Raw genomic sequence first — 20,720 nt, forward strand, 5'->3', positions numbered from 1 at the left:
TTTGCTTTGAATCTGAATATAAGATTTATTTATTTACAATAAAACATAATTATACAATGATTAGCAAAAATATAATTTTTCAACATAATTGTTGTAATAAAAAATATTGCTTTGTTATAGTAGTATAACAATAAAATAGTCTCACTACAAAAATTATGCTGGTGCTTTGTAGTACGCCCTCTGCTGACATCACAATAGAACAGTAAGTAACTTATAGAGGGCGTACTTGCAGTTTCAGCAAGTTGTGTAATTGAAATCAGGTTACAAATAACCATTTATTATTAAAAACAATCAAATATGTAGTCAAGAAAACGTATCATGTTTAGTTGCATGCAATATACGATTGTTTGTTCACAAACAAATATTCATGTTTCTGGTCAGATAAGTGTGTCACAAAACACAATTTTAAATACAATTGTAAAATAAATTTAAAAAGAATGTGCAAACGTTTGCCCACACATATTTTGGGAAAAAAATTGGCCGAAAACATATTTCTTTTTTATGATATGACAGACTGCGAGCAATTGCTTTACACAGGTTTTTAGAAAATAAATTCTGTGAAATAAAGTCCCTGTAAATGGCATTAAATGTTAACATATTGGCAACAAAAATGGAAAACTATCTTCACAAAATAAAAGATGTCAAATTGCTCCAAAAATCAGCAGAAAACACAAAATTAACCAAATTGGCAGGGATTACCCATGATTCACTAAGCCAATACCTAGGATTGAAAAATTTCCCTTTAAATTACCATTAAAACAGATAAGATCTATCTGAATTTTACAAAGTGTTTTTATTTTATGTCAGATAAAAATTCATGGTTATTGAACTTCTCTACCCATGGGTTAATCTTTTAATCTTTTAAAAAGGTTTTTAATCTATTTACCATGAGTTTAACAAGGTCTCATCTCAACATTATGTGTCACACGATAAGAAAATAACTATAAGATGCATACAATTTAATTTTTCACAAAATAATGCTTTAAAATGGATTCCATGGAAAATTCCATTTTTTTTTTAACAATTTTACAAACCTAAATTTTGATGACTGGATGCTCAAATCATTCATCGCATAACAATTTGAAAATAAAAAGTAGTAACAAATGGCTCCTATTTAATAGGGCTAATGTCTTCTGATCTTATAAAACAGAAATAATGGTTTTAATACAATATGTTTTGCAATAAAAAACAAACAAACAAACAAACATAAAGTATGCAAATTAATCGCAAAGATCCTGGTAGTGAGGGTTTCACCCAATATAAATTATTTGCAAAGTTGGTTGATATGATTGGCATGATATGCATAATGGAGACAGAAACCAAATATTATGGGATATTATAAATACCCACTGTCAGAATTAGAGGTTTTTATAATGTACGTTGTAACTTTACATTATCATACAATAACACGATAATGTAAATCTTTATTTGCAAGTAATTCATTTCAACAACAAAACCCCAAATTTAAATAAATTTGTTTAATTGTGATGGTGGTGACTTATAGCAACAATAATGAATCCCCCAGTGTCATATTGTACGCACAAAAGGGTCTATACAATATTGTGTTCAGCTTTGCAGACCGTTCTGCTCATCCAATAAGGCACTGTAGGAGATTCCTTATTGTTTAAATATAATACGCCCAGACTAAATATAATTTAAATTATTATACATCTGTCACCGTAACGCCATGAGTTACAGTGTGCCGTGATTATGCGGTATTTTACGGAGTATTTTCATCCTACCATATAAGGAAATTTGAATTCCAAATATGGAATGATTACAGGTGTAAGCGTCCTCCAATAATAAAAACAAACATGGCTGCCACCAGGGTTTGACCAAACTCCACACAAAGAAGTTCACTGATTCTGTTCTAAATATTTTGTATTTCGGCATTCCATGATGCATCTTTGGAAGGAAAACATGTATAATAATAAGGTTATTACGAGGATACCTCAAAGTATGCACTCAGACGGCACACCATCGCATTGACCTCCGCTGCTAGTCGGTTGATACTCTCACTGTACTGTCTTTGTGCATACTTTTCGGTATCCTTGTAATAACCGCATGAATTATATGCTAATTTATGGTTATTAATGCATTGTCTTTGATGTTTGGTTGCATTTTGAATAATTAATTACTTCTGATGAATGAGGAGATTACGATGTATTGTTACAATTGATTAGTAGTTGGATAAGTGGTAAGCAATATTTTATGACTACAATTTTGTTCACCAAAATCAGATTAAAGAGTCGTTGTTGTGCAACTGAACCAGATTAAGGGTTAACAATTTGGAATAAAGAAAGAATCATGTATTCACAACTTGTTTAGACACTTTATTTTTTGTAATATAGCAGTATATATTTCCATACCACAATTTAAAGAACTATCTCACTTTTAAATTCAAATATTAAAAAGATCTGATTCTTCTATCCAACTAATTTAGTTAAATGTGTGAGATTTTATCTGTTTATCTGATCCGGTGCTTACTATTGACTTATCCCTGTATTTAGATTAAAGAGCTTGTCGGGTATTAACAAGTAGGGCAATTATACAATATACATAACAGAGCTTGTAAGGTGTTAACTAAGTGGTATTGTTATCATATTCAGAGGACAGGGCTTCTTGTAAGGTCTTAACCAAGTGGTATTATCATATTCAGATGACAGGGCTTCTTGTAAGGTATTAATTGTTATCATATTCAGATGACAGAGCTTCTTGTAAAGTATTAACCAAGTGGTATTGTTATAATATTCAGATGACAGGGCTTCTTGTAAGATATTTAATAATCAAGTGATATTGTTATTGTATTCAGATGACGGGGCTTCTTGTAAGGTATTAACCAAGTGATATTGTTATCATATTCAGATGACAGGGCTTCGGTATCAACCAAGTGATATTGTTATCATATTCAGATGACAGGGCTTCGGTATCAACCAAGTGATATTGTTATCATATTCAGATGACAGGGCTTCTTGTAAGATATTAATTGTTATATTCAGATGATAGGGTTTCTTTGTAAGGTATTAACCAAGTGATATTGTTATCATATTCAGATGATAGGGTTTCTTGTAAAGTACTAACCAAGTGATATTGTGATCACATTCAGATAACAGGGCTTCTTGTAAGGTATTAACCAAGTGGTATTGTTATCATATTCAGATGACAGGGCTTCTTGTAAGGTATTGACCGAGTGGTATTGTTATCATATTCAGATGACAGGGCTTCTTGTATGGTATTAACTAAGTGGTTTTGTTATGGTATTCAGATGACAGGGCTTCTTGTAAGGTATTAACCAAGTGGTATTGTTATCTTATTCAGATGACAGGGCTCGTTGTAAGGTATTACCAAGGTTGTTACCAGTTAAATCTATCTGTGCCAACTGCTCTAATTTTTGAAGTCCTTTTGCAAAAACAGCAGAGAAATTGAAATTATCGTATGTTGGTTGCAAACCAGTGAAACTCACGTCTAGAAATTCCAACTCTTTCATATAACCAATATAGCGTGCAAGATCCTTGGCAGTTTCACTCTCTAATGTGTTCCTACTAAGATTCAGGCGTTTGACTTTTGTAAACAGCGGTAGATTCCTGCAAACTGCCCGAAGAGTAACAGAGTTTGAGTTTTGGACAGATAGTTTGGTGATCTTTTCCATTAGTCTTTGCAATTTCTCCACGTCTTCAATTGTGCAAACAGCCTCTCCAACTGTTGCATATGCCTCTAACTGGTGCGAAATTAATGGTGTGAGCTCAGAAATTCCCTCGCCAATGCCATTGTCTTTGAGACACACATCCATCTCGTAATGTAAATGAAGTAACGCCAGACCCCCAGCAGTGCCTAATGTATTCTCACTCAAGTCGAGTTTCTTCAATTCAGCAAACAATCTCAGAACGTCAAGCAGAGCTGCAACGTTCTTTTCTTCATAGTGGTTACGTTGAAGTGTTAAATATTTTACATTCGCCATCATCATTTTTTCCTCTTTGATCTTATCAAGCAAGGCTTGCACAAATTCAGCACCCAACCCATTTAATGATACACTATTCAGATAAGTCACATGATGGAGTGAACGAACAAACATCTTACGATGACCGTCATCAACTTCATTAATATCAATATTACCAATAGCTTCTACCGTGACAGACTTGATATTGTGAAATGGTATTCGCATGTAGGACGGCATATCTTTAAATGGACGCTCCTTTTCCAAAAGAATGAAAAGATGAACCGTTCGTAGCAACTTAACTACAGTGATAAAGTCGTAAGTGTTCTGAACTCTAACTTCAAATTTGTCAAGATCATTTGGAGTTTCTTTCACCTTCTTGATGTACTCAACGACTTCTTCTGAACAGGACTGTTCCTCTGAACATAGCTTCACGTCTTTTATTGCTGGCGAGTACCACATGAGCTGCACTAAAGCATAGATAGTTGAAATCGATATATTGCTGGTTTTTGACAAGTCTAATGTCCCAGAAGCAAATATCTTCTCAATTTCAGAAGTAAATTCCCTTTGACACTTCGTCTCACCAAGACATATACCAAAACTCTCAAGCACTGTCACCTGATACAATCTTTCTTGGACGATATGCTCTGCAAACACTTCCATAAACACCTTAGCCTTTCCACCAAGTATACCAGCTATGCAGAAGAGGACGGTGGGAACACAGTCAAGACAGACTCCAAACACGTTTGACATTTGACCCAGTAGAAGGTCACGGGATGTCACGATATCTTTGCTTAAATACAACGCTATCATATAAGCATACACGTTAATGGAACTGAACTCGTATCTATTTGTAGGAGTCTTCTTAACCAAACCAAACAGATATGATTCAATGTCTGGTATATCAATACCAATCCATGATTCTTCAAGCTGTCCTATATTCTCTTTTGTCATATTATCAAAAATATACTTCCCAATTGTAGTAAATCTATCCTCAGTGAGTTGCTTGACATCTTCAACACTACCACCCAAGTTGTTTTCCACGTATTTCTCTATGTACGTCTCAATGCAATATTCAGTCGCTATAGAAACTGTTAAAGGCATTTGATAATCATGTTTACGCCAATATGGAATAATTCCCGCTGCAATGAATAGATCTGGTTTCAACACCTCCAATATCGGGTCTGACCGACACTGGCGAATGAGATTGTCAGCTTGATATTTTACATTATCCGCAATGTACTTGTCCCATTTATTATACACGGTGATACGATACCAGTTTAAATTGAGAGTACGTGGCTTTGGTGTGATATCTATTAGAATGGAAATAAAAATAATATGCAAGAATGAAACATTAATTGAAACAACCTTCTTTTACTGCCAAATCCGATTTAATTATCATATTTATTAAGAAACAGAAAACATAACATTACGATCAGTAATAAGAATTTACATAATATAAACAAATTTAATATTTAATTTTTTCAATTCAATAGAAGAAAATAAACAAATGCTGCACAGACGATCAATAAATAAGAAATATAGCAGATAATATTTGGTAATTGTTGTAGTAATTATTAAAAATAACATTTTAAGCTATGGATTTTTATACAGCATGAAAAAAAAATGTTTTTAAAAACAAACGTATCTATATCACAGTCAGTGATACCGTAGCAGTAATAATAATAAATTTATCCACATAGCACAGTCAATGATAGCAGTAATGTGTCCACATAACACAGTCAGTGATAGCACTAATGTATCCACATAACACAGTCAGTGATAGCAGTAATGTATCCACATAACACAGTCAATGATAGCAGTAATGTATCCACATAACACAGTCAGTAATAGCAGTAATGTGTCCACATAACACAGTCAGTGATAGCAGTAATGTATCCACATAACACAGTCAGTGATAGCAGTAATGTATCCACATAACAGTCAGTGATAACAGTAATGTATCCACATAACAGTCAGTGATAGCAGTAATGTATCCACATAACACAGTCAGTGATAGCAGTAATGTATCCACATAACACAGTCAGTGATAGCAGTAATGTATCCACATAACAGTCAGTGATAACAGTAATGTATCCACATAACAGTCAGTGATAGCAGTAATGTATCCACATAACACAGTCAGTGATAGCAGTAATGTATCCACATAACACAGTCAGTAATAGCATTAATGTGTCCACATAACACAGTCAGTAATAGCAGTAATGTATCCACATAACAGTCAGTGATAGCATTAATGTATCCACATAACAGTCAGTGATAGCAGTAATGTGTCCACATAACACAGTCAGTAATAGCAGTAATGTATCCACATAACAGTCAGTGATAGCAGTAATGTGTCCACAAAACACAGTCAGTGATAGCAGTAATGTATCCACATAACACAGTCAGTGATAGCAGTAATGTATCCACATAACACAGTCAGTAATAGCAGTAATGTATTCACATAACACAGTCAGTAATAGCAGTAATGTGTCCACATAACACAGTCAGTGATAGCAGTAATGTGTCCACATAACACAGTCAGTGATAACAGTAATGTATCCACATAACAGTCAGTGATAGCAGTAATGTATCCACATAACACAGTCAGTAATAGCAGTAATATATCCACATAACACAGTCAGTAATAGCAGTAATATATCCACATAACACAGTCAGTAATATATCCACATAACACAGTCAGTAATATATCCACATAACAGTCAGTAATAGCAGTAATGTATCCACATAACACAGTCAGTAATATATCCACATAACACAGTCAGTAATAGCAGTAATGTATCCACATAACACAGTCAGTGATAGCAGTAATGTATACACATCACAGTCAATGATAGCAGTAATGTGTCCACATAACAGTCAGTGATAGCAGTAATGTATACACATAACACAGTCAGTAATAGCAGTAATGTATCCACATAACACAGTCAGTAATAGCATTAATGTGTCCACATAACACAGTCAGTGATAGCAGTAATGTGTCCACATAACACAGTCAGTGATAACAGTAATGTATCCACATAACACAGTCAGTGATAGCAGTAATGTATCCACATAACACAGTCAGTAATAGCAGTAATATATCCACATAACACAGTCAGTAATAACAGTAATATATCCACATAACACAGTCAGTAATATATCCACATAACACAGTCAGTAATATATCCACATAACAGTCAGTAATAGCAGTAATGTATCCACATAACACAGTCAGTAATATATCCACATAACACAGTCAGTAATAGCAGTAATGTATCCACATAACACAGTCAGTGATAGCAGTAATGTATACACATCACAGTCAATGATAGCAGTAATGTGTCCACATAACAGTCAGTGATAGCAGTAATGTATACACATAACACAGTCAGTAATAGCAGTAATGTATCCACATAACACAGTCAGTGATAGCAGTAATGTATCCACATAACACAGTCAGTAATATATCCACATAACACAGTCAGTAATATATCCACATAACAGTCAGTAATAGCAGTAATGTATCCACATAACACAGTCAGTAATATATCCACATAACACAGTCAGTAATATATCCACATAACACAGTCAGTAATAGCAGTAATGTATCCACATAACACAGTCAGTGATAGCAGTAATGTATACACATCACAGTCAATGATAGCAGTAATGTGTCCACATAACAGTCAGTGATAGCAGTAATGTATACACATAACACAGTCAGTAATAGCAGTAATGTATCCACATAACACAGTCAGTAATAGCAGTAATGTGTCCACATAACAGTCAGTGATAGCAGTAATGTATCCACATAATACAGTCAGTAATAGCATTAATGTATCCACATAACACAGTCAGTGATAACAGTAATGTATCCACATAACACAGTCAGTAATAGCAGTAAAGTATCCACATAACACAGTCAGTAATAGCAGTAATGTGTCCACATAACAGTCAGTGATAGCAGTAATGTATACACATAACACAGTCAGTAATAGCAGTAATGTATCCACATAACACAGTCAGTAATAGCAGTAATGTATCCACATAACACAGTCAGTGATAACAGTAATGTATCCACATAACACAGTCAGTAATAGCAGTAAAGTATCCACATAACAGTCAGTAATAGCAGTAATGTGTCCACATAACAGTCAGTGATAGCAGTAATGTATCCACATAATACAGTCAGTAATAGCATTAATGTATCCACATAACACAGTCAGTAATAACAGTAATGTGTCCACATAACAGTGATAGCAGTAATGTATCCACATATATGTCAGTGATAGCAGTAATGTATCCACATAACACAGTCATTAATAGCAGTAATGTGTTCACATAACAGTCAGTAATAGCATTAATATGTCCACATAACACAGTCAGTGATAGCAGTAATGTATCCACATAATACAGTCAGTGATGGCAGTAATATATCCACATAACACAGTCAATAATAGCAGTAATGTATACACATAACAGTCAGTGATAGCAGTAATGTATCCACATAATACAGTCAGTGATAGCAGTAATGTATCCACATAACACAGTCAATAATAGCAGTAATGTATACACATAACAGTCAGTGATAGCAGTAATGTATCCACATAACACAGTCAGTAATAGCAGTAATGTATACACATCACAGTCAATGATAGCAGTAATGTATCCACAAAACAGTCAGTGATAGCAGTAATGTGTCCACATAACACAGTCAGTGATAGCAGTAATGTGTCCACATAACACAGTCAGTGATAGCAGTAATGTATCCACATAACAGTCAGTAATAGCAGTAATGTATCCACATAACACAGTCAGTAATAGCAGTAATGTATACACATCACAGTCAATGATAGCAGTAATGTATCCACAAAACACAGTCAGTGATAGCAGTAATGTGTCCACATAACACAGTCAGTGATAGCAGTAATGTGTCCACATAACACAGTCAGTGATAGCAGTAATGTATCCACATAACACAGTCAATGATAGCAGTAATGTATCCACATAACACAGTCAGTAATAGCAGTAATGTATACACATAACAGTCAATGATAGCAGTAATGTATCCACATAACACAGTCAGTGATAGCAGTAATGTGTCCACAAAACAGTCAGTAATAGCATTAATATGTCCACATAACACAGGCAGTGATAGCAGTAATGTATCCACATAATACAGTCAGTGATGGCAGTAATATATCCACATAACACAGTGATAACAGTAATAAATCCACATAACACAGTCAGTGATAGCAGTAATATATCCACATAACACAGTCAATAATAGCAGTAATGTATACACATAACAGTCAGTGATAGCAGTAATGTATCCACATAACACAGTCAGTAATAGCAGTAATGTATACACATCACAGTCAATGATAGCAGTAATGTATCCACAAAACAGTCAGTGATAGCAGTAATGTGTCCACATAACACAGTCAGTGATAGCAGTAATGTATCCACAAAACACAGTCAGTGATAGCAGTAATGTGTCCACATAACACAGTCAGTAATAGCAGTAATGTATCCACATAACACAGTCAGTAATAGCAGTAATGTATACACATCACAGTCAATGATAGCAGTAATGTATCCACAAAACACAGTCAGTGATAGCAGTAATGTGTCCACATAACACAGTCAGTGATAGCAGTAATGTGTCCACATAACACAGTCAGTGATAGCAATAATGTGTCCACATAACACAGTCAGTGATAGCAGTAATGTATCCACAAAACACAGTCAGTGATAGCAGTAATGTATCCACATAACACAGTCAGTAATAGCAGTAATGTATACACATCACAGTCAATGATAGCAGTAATGTATCCACATAACACAGTCAGTAATAGCAGTAATGTATACACATAACAGTCAATGATAGCAGTAATGTATTCACATAACACAGTCAGTGATAGCAGTAATGTATCCACATAACACAGTCAGTAATAGCAGTAATGTATCCACATAACAGTCAGTAATAGCAGTAATGTGTCCACATAACACAGTCAGTGATAACAGTAATGTATCCACATAACACAGTCAGTGATAGCAGTAATGTATCCACATAACACAGTCAGTAATAGCAGTAATGTATCCACATAACACAGTCAGTAATAGCAGTAATGTATCCACATAACACAGTCAGTAATAGCAGTAATGTATCCACATAACACAGTCAGTAATAGCAGTAATGTGTCCACATAACACAGTCAGTGATAGCAGTAATGTATCCACAAAACACAATCAGTGATAGCAGTAATGTGTCCACATAACACAGTCAGTGATAGCAGTAATATATCCACATAACACAGTCAGTAATAGCAGTAATGTATCCACATAACACAGTCAGTAATAGCAGTAATATATCCACATAACACAGTCAGTAATAGCAGTAATGTGTCCACATAACACAGTCAGTGATAGCAGTAATGTATCCACAAAACACAATCAGTGATAGCAGTAATGTGTCCACATAACACAGTCAGTGATAGCAGTAATGTGTCCACATAACACAGTCAGTGATAGCAGAAATGTGTCCACATAACAGTCAGTGATAGCAGTAATGTATCCACATAACACAGTCAGTGATAGCAGTAATGTGTCCACATAACACAGTCAGTAATAGCAGTAATGTATCCACATAACACAGTCAGTAATAGCAGTAATGTGTCCACATAACACAGTCAGTGATAACAGTAATGTATCCACATAACACAGTCAGTGATAGCAGTAATGTATCCACATAACACAGTCAGTAATAGCAGTAATGTATCCACATAACACAGTCAGTAATAGCAGTAATGTATCCACATAACACAGTCAGTAATAGCAGTAATGTATCCACATAACACAGTCAGTAATAGCAGTAATGTGTCCACATAACACAGTCAGTGATAGCAGTAATGTATCCACAAAACACAATCAGTGATAGCAGTAATGTGTCCACATAACACAGTCAGTGATAGCAGTAATATATCCACATAACACAGTCAGTAATAGCAGTAATGTATCCACATAACACAGTCAGTAATAGCAGTAATATATCCACATAACACAGTCAGTAATAGCAGTAATGTGTCCACATAACACAGTCAGTGATAGCAGTAATGTATCCACAAAACACAATCAGTGATAGCAGTAATGTGTCCACATAACACAGTCAGTGATAGCAGTAATGTGTCCACATAACACAGTCAGTGATAGCAGTAATGTGTCCACATAACACAGTCAGTGATAGCAGTAATGTATCCACATAACACAGTCAGTAATAGCAGTAATGTATACACATAACAGTCAGTAATAGAAGTAATGTATCCACATAACACAGTCAGTAATAGCAGTAATGTATACACATAACAGTCAATGATAGCAGTAATGTATCCACATAACACAGTCAGTGATAGCAGTAATGTATACACATAACAGTCAATGATAGCAGTAATGTATCCACATAACACAGTCAGTGATAGCAGTAATGTATCCACATAACAGTCAGTAATAGCAGTAATGTATCCACATAACACAGTCAGTAATAGCAGTAATGTATACACATAACAGTCAATGATAGCAGTAATGTATCCACATAACACAGTCAGTGATAGCAGTAATGTATCCACATAATAGTCAGTGATAGCAGTAATGTATCCATACGCACACATAAATACACAAACACACACACATGTCTTACCATCATTGTAACAACGCACATGTGATTAAAATGTAAGCCTATATACCGGTAGGATGAGTTTTAATTAATTTTTAATTTTATTTGAGTTCAATTAAATAAAAACTTGAATATCCTGTTTGTGAAGCTTAGGTTTAGTAAAGGGGGTAGGTATGGTACGATTATATTAATATTACTGAACTTAAGCTACATAAACTTGACTTAAATTTGATTAAATATCAATATAAAGTATGAAATATTGTGAGGGTCATCACAATGTAGGTTCTGAATGCACAAGTTGGTGTAAAGTTAAATGGAAGTCATCATAATGTTGGTACCACGCACACACGTAGACACACATACAGAGAGTCAAAAAACGCATAAATTCAGTTTGTGACATTGATGTGAAAAAGCATACCTTTGAGAATTTGTTTGACAGCATTGTATTCTGGTTGTGATATATCTAGTCGTATAGTTGCCACTAATCCTTCTCCTCCTAATATATCTTGTATTTCTGGAGGTAAAATGTCTTCTAGCATTCTACGCCGAACTTCATCAGCATGATAACGATTCCAAAAAAACTCCAAATCTACCGTCTTTTTGAAAAGAAGACTAAACTTTAAGGACCCTATAACTATTTTCTCCACTGTGCCACCATATCTAAAAAACACTGCCAACAGTGAACGCAATGTGTCATCTTTAAGGCGTCCAAATATTAATCGTTTTGCTAGGTCCATGAGTTCAGCAGAGCTGCGTTTGTTTGGTTTGTTAGGATTAGAGACTTTGTTCTTGAGTTCAAGATAGCATGACATCAAAAGAGCTAGAGTAAAAGAAACACAACAAGATTTAAATGATTTGGACAAACATGGCGGATATCGCATCGGATCAAACGTTTACATGTGATCGATATCTTTTGCTTGCGGTGAAACTAAGTTAAATTTTACATGCATTTCATAACAATTCAACAAATTTATTTTTTGTACGTTATATCAATCACTATTGAGTGATAAACATCAATTGCGACACTTCAAAAACAAGTACCAGGTACCTAAGTTATTCACTTGTGTGTTGATCATTTGCTACTAAACAATGCATTCGTGTTTGTTTTTATTTGAAAATTCTTTCAGAATATATTTTTCGTTATCAACAAAATTAAGAAAAAGAAAACAAGCCATGCATGGCACAGTCCCCGTTAGTTATAAAATTTAAGATATATAGTTTTGTTTATAGTAATATAGCTGGAATATAACCATGTCAGGAATATGATTAAATAATATTAAAGGAATAACATTAAAATGATTGACATTTGTATCTGATCGTCAAAAAAGTACTTGTCTATATTGAGAGATATTGCTCTGGAACAGCATTCAAAATCAGCCATTTTGAATACATGTATATATAACATAATGTATAACGAATATATAAAATTTGAATATAATCAGTCAAAGCATTTAAGAGATATGGCTCTGGAAGCCCAATCATTAAAACAAAATGGCCACCAGACAGCCATTTTGAATCCGATCTGAAAAATAAATGATGTGCATCAGGAACCTGTAATGTCTAACATACATGTATGTACCAAGTTTGAACGAAATCCATCCATATATGCTTGATATTTGATGATTTTTTAGCACAAAAATAGCCACCATTTGGCCATTTTGAATAGGATCGTCAAACCAGATATATTATCTGTCTATCTATGACATGATGTATAATGAATATTTAAAATTTGAACATAATCAGTGAAAGCAAGTCAGAGATATGGCACGAGAACCACATTCATTAAAACAAAATGGCCGCCAGTCGGCCATTTTGAATCTTATCTAAAAACAAAATTATTTGCATCAAGGTCCCATAATGTCTAATGTATATACCAAGTTTGAACAAAATCCATCTGTAAACAGCCGAGAAATGCTTGATTTTGATGATTTTTTAGCACAAAAATGGCGGCCTTTCGGCCATCTTGAATCAGATCGTAAAACAAAATAATGTGCATCAAGGTCCTATAATGTCTAATGTATATACCAAGTTTGAACAAAATCCATCTGTTAACAGCTGAGAAATGCTTGTTTTTGATGATTTTTAGCACAAAAATGGCCGCCATTCGGCCATCTTGAATCAGATCGTGAAACAAATTGACATGCATATGTATACTATCATGTATGATGTATGTGTGAAGTTTGATTGTGATTAGTCCTGGCATTTCTAAGATACAGGTCCGGACGCACGCACAGATGCACGCACAGACACACGGAGGTCAAAACATAAGTCCCCGTTTTCGGACTGCGTCCGAACGGGGACTAAAAAAGATTTAAATGATTTGTTCAATAAATTTATTTCCCTCGTGAAAAAATATGAATTTTATGAGAAAATAAAAAATTCTACGGTATATGTTTTACTAAGTACAGAGACTAATTCTAACCATTTTTTCACAGACCAGCATTCAGTATTTTAGAAATGTAAATTAAACTTTTGCTTGTAATTTTATTCCGATATTTAACACATATCATACAAGTCACCTTTTATTCTCTACATAGAGGATTTCTAATTTGTGACAGAGTGATATCGAATTTATTAAATGAGTGTTAGTTTTCTTAACCTGTAAAATACTTAATTTTCGCTATTTTTACTGAAGGAATGAAAAAAAATCCAGCGAATATACCTTTTTTTCTATATCTTACATTCAAAACACCGAAAAAGTTTGTCAATAAAAATTAATTCCAGCTGAAATAAAGTATTTTACAGTACTGAAGTTTGAATATTAACTTTAACACATATGTTGCTGACAATCTTAAATAACCAGTATACAATGAGACATTAATGTTTACCATATTCCAAACAGTAAATAAAAATAATAATGCAAAGTCATGCAATGAGACATGTTTTGATATTTTTGGAGATGATGTCTCAAATTCAATGAAATGCATCAACCAATCAAATCATCAATAGTCCATTGGATATCAAGATGGGATATCAAAAATATCTAATGGGCTTAACACATGGAATAGGCATGATACATGGGATAAATGCTATTATTATACATCTGTCACCGTAATGCCATAAGATACAACGTGACATAATTTTTGCGGTACTTTACAGGGTATTTTCATCCTATCATACAAGGAAATGCAAATTCCAAATATGGAATGATTACGCGCATAAGCGTTCTCTAATAATAAAAACAAACATGGCTGCCACCAGAGTTTGACCGGACTCCACACTAAGAATCTCGCTGATTCTGTTCTAAACTTTTGGATTTCGGCATTTCCATGATGTATCTTTGAAAGGAAAAGATGTATAATAATAAGGTTATTACGAGGATACCTCAAAGTATGCACTCAGACAGTACACCTTCACATCAACATCTGCTGCACATTGGTCGATACTCTCACTGTACTGTCTTCGTGCATACTTTGAGGTATCCTCGTAATAACCTCATAATATTATTGAGAAAATATGGCCACTGTGATATATGGATCATAGTGTTTTTGCTTTTCATTATAATTAGGTATTCCTGCAATGGTGCATCAAATTGTAATCACGCTGATTCTGTTCTAAACATTTTGAATTTCGGCATTCCCATAGTGTATCCTTGGAAGGAAAAGATGTATAATAATGAGGTTATTACGAGGATACCTCAAAGTATGCACTTAGACAGTACGCCACGCATCGACCTCTGCTGTGCGTCGTCAATACTCCAACTGTACTGTCTTCGTGCATACTTTGAGGTATCCTCATAATAACCTCATAATACAAGAAGTATGAGCAAGGGAAGTTATTGAACTGGTGGAAATGAGAGTCTCTGATATGGCAGAAATTGTACCTGAAATATAGCAACTTACTTGGAAATGGATCACGTGGTTCTGGAGCTTTATATAACACAGTGCCCTGGCTATGCAGCTCATACTGCATTGCAGCTGCCTCCATCTTTATTTACTAATAAATTGAAAAAAAACATACATAATAAGGTCTCTAGCAATAATTCAACCTAATAAATTTATAATTAATTCATATATAATAGAATTCCGAACCCCACTCATGCAAGAAATCTCATTCCTTGGTGTGTGGGACATCCCCACTCATATGTGAAAATTTCATTTTTTAATGCGTGTAACATCCCCACTTATTTTAGAAATCTCATCCTTTGGTGTGTGGGACATCACCACTCATGTGAGAAAATTTCGTTTTTTAATGTGTGTAACACCCCCACTCATTTGAGAAATCTCATTCCTTGGTGTGTGGGACATCCCCACTCATGTGAGAAAATTTCATTTTTTAATGCATGTAACACCCCCACTCATTTGAGAAATCTCATCCCTTAGTCTGGGGCTCTTTAAACCCCTCTACCACTTGTGTGAGAAAGCTCATCCCTTGGTATGTGGGACATCCCCACACATGTGACAAAATTTCATTTTTTAATGCGTGTAACACCCCCACTCATTTGAGAAATCTCATCCCTTGGTATGTGGGACATCCCCAATCTGTGAGAAATTTCAATCCTTGGTATGGTGGGACACCCCCATTCATGTCTGATATACTTTGGTCATAATCAAAACAACTTAGCAGTTACTCAACTGTTTAAACCATTAGCTCTTGTTGTTTTTATTAAAAGTGTAGGCATCCTTCAATAATGTATTTCATGAGTTACCCTTAAATGATTTAATTAATTGTTTTTTTTAACGAATATGTCAACCCAGTATGTTACAGAGACAAAATTGGAAGATAAAAGCAGTGAATGGGTGAGTGAATGGGTATGCAGATCAATGCTATTATATATCTTGATCATCTTATGACTTATTTAATTACAGAAATTTGAAAAAAAAATAAAACACATAAAAATACATTAAGTGCTCGTCTCATTACAGAATGTAGGACTCATTAAGATCCCGTATAGATGTTTTTTTTTTAATTATTGGTGGCATTATTTCATCAATCATAGATTCACAACAGACAAAACAACCCTATTGATAAAAAAAACACAACTACAGTGAAACAAAGAGCTACAAACCAAAGCTAATAATATACAAAAAAAAAAACAAGAAGTTGTAGGAAAGAAGTATGAAGAATACTTCTTAATGTCAGGGTCACTACTATATAGTTTAAAACAGAAAAACTAGAAGATGTCAATAAACATAAAGAATTTTAATCAATCATAGAAATTCAAAATTTTAATAAAAGACAAAAACACTATTATTTATATACCACTGTGGCCACATTTACTACCAGTAAAAACAATTTCCTTCAGACAATAACACCTTTTTTAACATAACTGATTTTTTTTATTTTCTTGCTGCCATTGTTTCTCACTTGTTCTATTTAATTATTGCAATTTTATTACTTCTGTAATTTTGGCAATTTTTGTTCCAAGGAGTTTTAAGCCTTTTATGGATATGATGTTGTTGTTGTGTTTAGCTCACTCTTTGCTTGTTGAATACATAATGTTTAGTAGTGATTTATTAGCTGCAACTATAAACAGTAAAGTTATTTATTAATTTATAGAAGACCAATGTACAACCAACTACAGCCACGTTGACAAAACTCAGAACAGCAAAGAATTAAATTGTTAATATGGCTTCTAAGACACTGAATGCATCAAATATAAAAAAAACAAAAAAAAAACATGGAAAATGTTGGCAATGTATTGAGTGTGGTGGGGTGGGGAGGCGTGTGCTACTGTAGGCCCTATGGTCAGGTGGGTGTGGTTAAATTTGAAAAAACAAAATAAAATAAAGCTACTTCCTTGAACGTTTTTTGCTTATAATTTGAGGATGATATTGTATATAAATGGCATATATTACAGAGCTGACTTTTACTTCAGAATATTCACTTGATCAATGTTCACCTGATCATGGAAGACAGCAAAAACCCACAACCAGGCAACGCTGGACTGTAGCCATTACCTGACGTTGGTGACCAAAGCACTCAAAACCAAAATAGGTTTGACAATAATCAGAAGAGATTACGTCCAAATAAATGCACATGGACCAAAAAGTAAAAGTAAAAGAGAAACTACGCACGTTTAGCATGTGATCCATGAGATTAATGTTGAACACGACCACTTACTTTGGGAACTTTCAAACGAAGTCACATACCATGAACTACGCCACGACCATAGTTGATTTACAATGTTTCTGGATGCTCGAAGATAGAGCGCCCTCATTTAAATACTCGCGATGTGTTAGCATAGGGAAAGCATTGACTTTCGTTGGTGTAGACATTCTTCGTTTTCTTTATTTACATTCTTGTTAGCACGATTGTCGATAGTCTAATAAAAGATCAGTTTGACTACAAGGAAATTTTCCCTTTAAATAGTTCCAGCAAGTACATAAGTCGAAACACTTAGGCGGTCGTGTTGTTTTGAAACCCAGTTAGAGGGCATTGTATTTGCATATCATAGACTGGGTGAGCGAAAACTGAACTGCTGAACCGGACATCGACACAGACCAAGTATTATTGTGGAATACCACATTATTTTGGTCTCTGAATCTCATCAATTATTTTATTTGTTGTCATTAGAGGTAGGACATTGTATATTGCCCTGTGTTTGAAAAGCTGAGACCTGTGCTTAACAGAGAAATCGTACTTGTAGTCATCAGCGGCGATTTATCGTCCCGAACTAGCCAAGTTCTGCAATTTTGTACAAACTTTCTGGTTTTAAAACTTTGGCGGAAATTTTGAATTATATATCCAGGAGTTTCTGTGAACATATCATTCTATATGTCATTCGTTGTCTTTTTGATTTGTTGATGAAACCTACTATACGGATAACGATACGACGACGAACATTGTTCCAATGAGCGAATCTGATGGTGTATTCCATTATTTTTGTGGGGATGTTGTGGTTAGTCCAACATGATTTCACGATACATTCCCTGTGTGTAATCAGTTTTTGCGTTGGACTACATTATCCAGAACACTTGCCATCGATCACAATTTATGTTGCACAAGTCGCGTACTCCAACAGCTGTATCATAATCAGAGACGATTATAAAGTTTAACACTACAATGCATACACCCCTATTTTCAAAATAATATATTCCGAATTTATGTTTCCAATATGGCGGTTCATCTTGCAAATGCGATTTTACTGTTTTTTTGCCTATAGGAGTTTTCTCAATGTTGTCATATATGTTCTAGACAGTAGTATTTTATAGATTCTCCCCTGTTTATCATTTTTAGTTTGCCAGAATATTGTGGTTCACTTGCATTATTTTTTTCACGAAGGCGTTGTCAACCACATACTGGATCATACCATTATTTGAAGGGTTGGCAATGAAATAAAAACATGTTGAACTCTGTTATCAGTATACTGCCCCTATCCCTCATACAGAGGTGACTGCTTAGGACAGTTGCATAAACTTAACAGTACAATAACAAATTAATAAAAAAAATTGTATTAGTTTCACAATGTAAATCAAGACAAGGAAAGTTAAATCCCAATACAAGAAAAATATTTATAGATTAAACCATGGCTGCAGTTTGGATATACCATTAGATATTGCACAATTCACTTTGGCATTATTTGTTTACTTTTTTGTGAACCAGTCAGCAAATGTCTGATAATTTAAAAATATTTGTTCTCATACATCTCTTCTCAACCCAGCATACTCAAGGGTTGCAATGTTATTCATGACATTTTGTAGCACGCTATAATACAATGTTTAATATTTTTTGCTACTCGTTTGACAGTAGGCTATTTAACCATGGTTATAGCCCTGAGTACAGTCCTGTAGGTTGACCCCCTTCCGCTGATCACTCGGCCCACCACAGTCCTGAGAAGTCGCATAGACCGAGGATTCAACACTATTTGAAGGAATGTATCGGGCGATTTAAGAAGCATTCAGCTTTGCAGTTAAAAAATAAGCAATCGATACGTCTAACTATTCTAAATACATTAACTGGGAGCGAAATTACATAAGATTTCCCACAAATCGACATTTTCCAATGTCAACCGAAAATATACATCGCCATCTTGTTCTTGACGTATTTATTAACAAAATGTTGTTTCGTTGTGTAAAACTAGCTTTCGCCAACGTTCCAGTACTGTAGGTTAATTTTTCGACTACAAAAAAGGTATTTGTGATCGTTAGATCGGTCGATAGATGTTTTAGCTGGTTACAATCATGAAAACTGCAGAACGGTTCTCTGCCATAAATTTGTAGGCGGGTGTCGAATCCTCGGTCTATGCGACTTCTCAGGACTGTGGGGGCCGAATGATCAGCGGAAGGAGGCCAACCTACAGGACTGTACTCAGGGCTACCATGGTTATAACCTTGCTTAACTAAAAAAAATCAGAACGATGTATTCAGGTAAATAGTGAAGTTATGAAATTTTACATAAATGGAAACTGTGACTACCTGTATTCTCAGGCGTTTCTGTAATGGTTGGCATGTTCCTATACTTCTGTTGTTTTTTCCTCTTGCCCTCTGCTTGTAATCATGACAACAAAATGTGTAAGTTTTTTTGTGAACAGGTGAAGATATGTACAGTGGTCATAGCAGTTTTATTGAAAATACATTCTAAAATGCATGTAATAATGCATCCTACTTTACAGCTCAAAACTTGTTTACAAAAATTTTGTCTTCTGCTAACACCTGTTAGCATTAACACAAAGCTGAAATTCTCTATCATAGAGTTGACATCTTCATAAAACAATGGTAACTGCTGAGTGTTAGTGTGTTAAGTAAGCAACTTTTGAGCTGTACAGAAGGTTTATTTATATTTTGAGGAATAGAAAATACATTGAGCAGTAATCAAACATGCATGTTAAAAAAAATGTGGACTGCTACTACGGTGTTGCAACTTATCTTTGTTCAATAACTCACATAAATAATGCAGTGTAAATTTGACATTGGAATGAAAAAAACATTCACTTCATTTCCTAAGATTACAATTTGATGCACCATTACAGGAATTCCTAATTATAATGAAAAGCAAAAACACTATGATCCGTATATCACAGTGGCCATATTTTCTCAATAATAATATTATGAGGTTATTGCGAGAATACCTCAAAGTATGCACGAAGACAGTACAGCGAGAGTATCGACCAATGTGCAGCAGAGGTTGATGCGATGGTGTACTGTCTGAGTGCATACTTTGAGGTAT

The 20,720-nt window shown here is 34.5% G+C and overlaps 2 protein-coding genes across 2 annotated transcripts in view; one reads left to right on the plus strand and one right to left on the minus strand.

Moving 5' to 3' along the window:
• Window positions 1–20,041, minus strand: LOC144351791 (uncharacterized). Its single transcript, XM_085499380.1, has 5 exons — window positions 19,970–20,041; window positions 17,676–17,877; window positions 15,455–15,548; window positions 12,031–12,432; window positions 1–5,247 (listed from the first exon to the last, which is right to left on the minus strand). Exons 3-5 carry the CDS (start codon window positions 15,537–15,539, stop codon window positions 3,311–3,313), a joined length of 2,424 nt encoding a protein of 807 aa, XP_085355506.1. The 5' UTR covers window positions 15,540–15,548; window positions 17,676–17,877; window positions 19,970–20,041; the 3' UTR covers window positions 1–3,310.
• Window positions 17,999–20,720, plus strand: part of LOC144359582 (uncharacterized) — a 10,461-nt gene continuing 7,739 nt past the window's right edge. The window contains exon 1 of the mRNA XM_078012696.2: window positions 17,999–18,130. The gene's annotated coding sequence lies outside the window, so the exon portion shown is untranslated. The remainder of the gene's footprint in view (window positions 18,131–20,720) is intronic.

This window comes from Saccoglossus kowalevskii, chromosome 5 (assembly GCF_978046115.1).
Source record: "Saccoglossus kowalevskii chromosome 5, keSacKowa6.1, whole genome shotgun sequence".
Taxonomy (NCBI): Eukaryota; Metazoa; Hemichordata; class Enteropneusta; family Harrimaniidae; genus Saccoglossus; species Saccoglossus kowalevskii.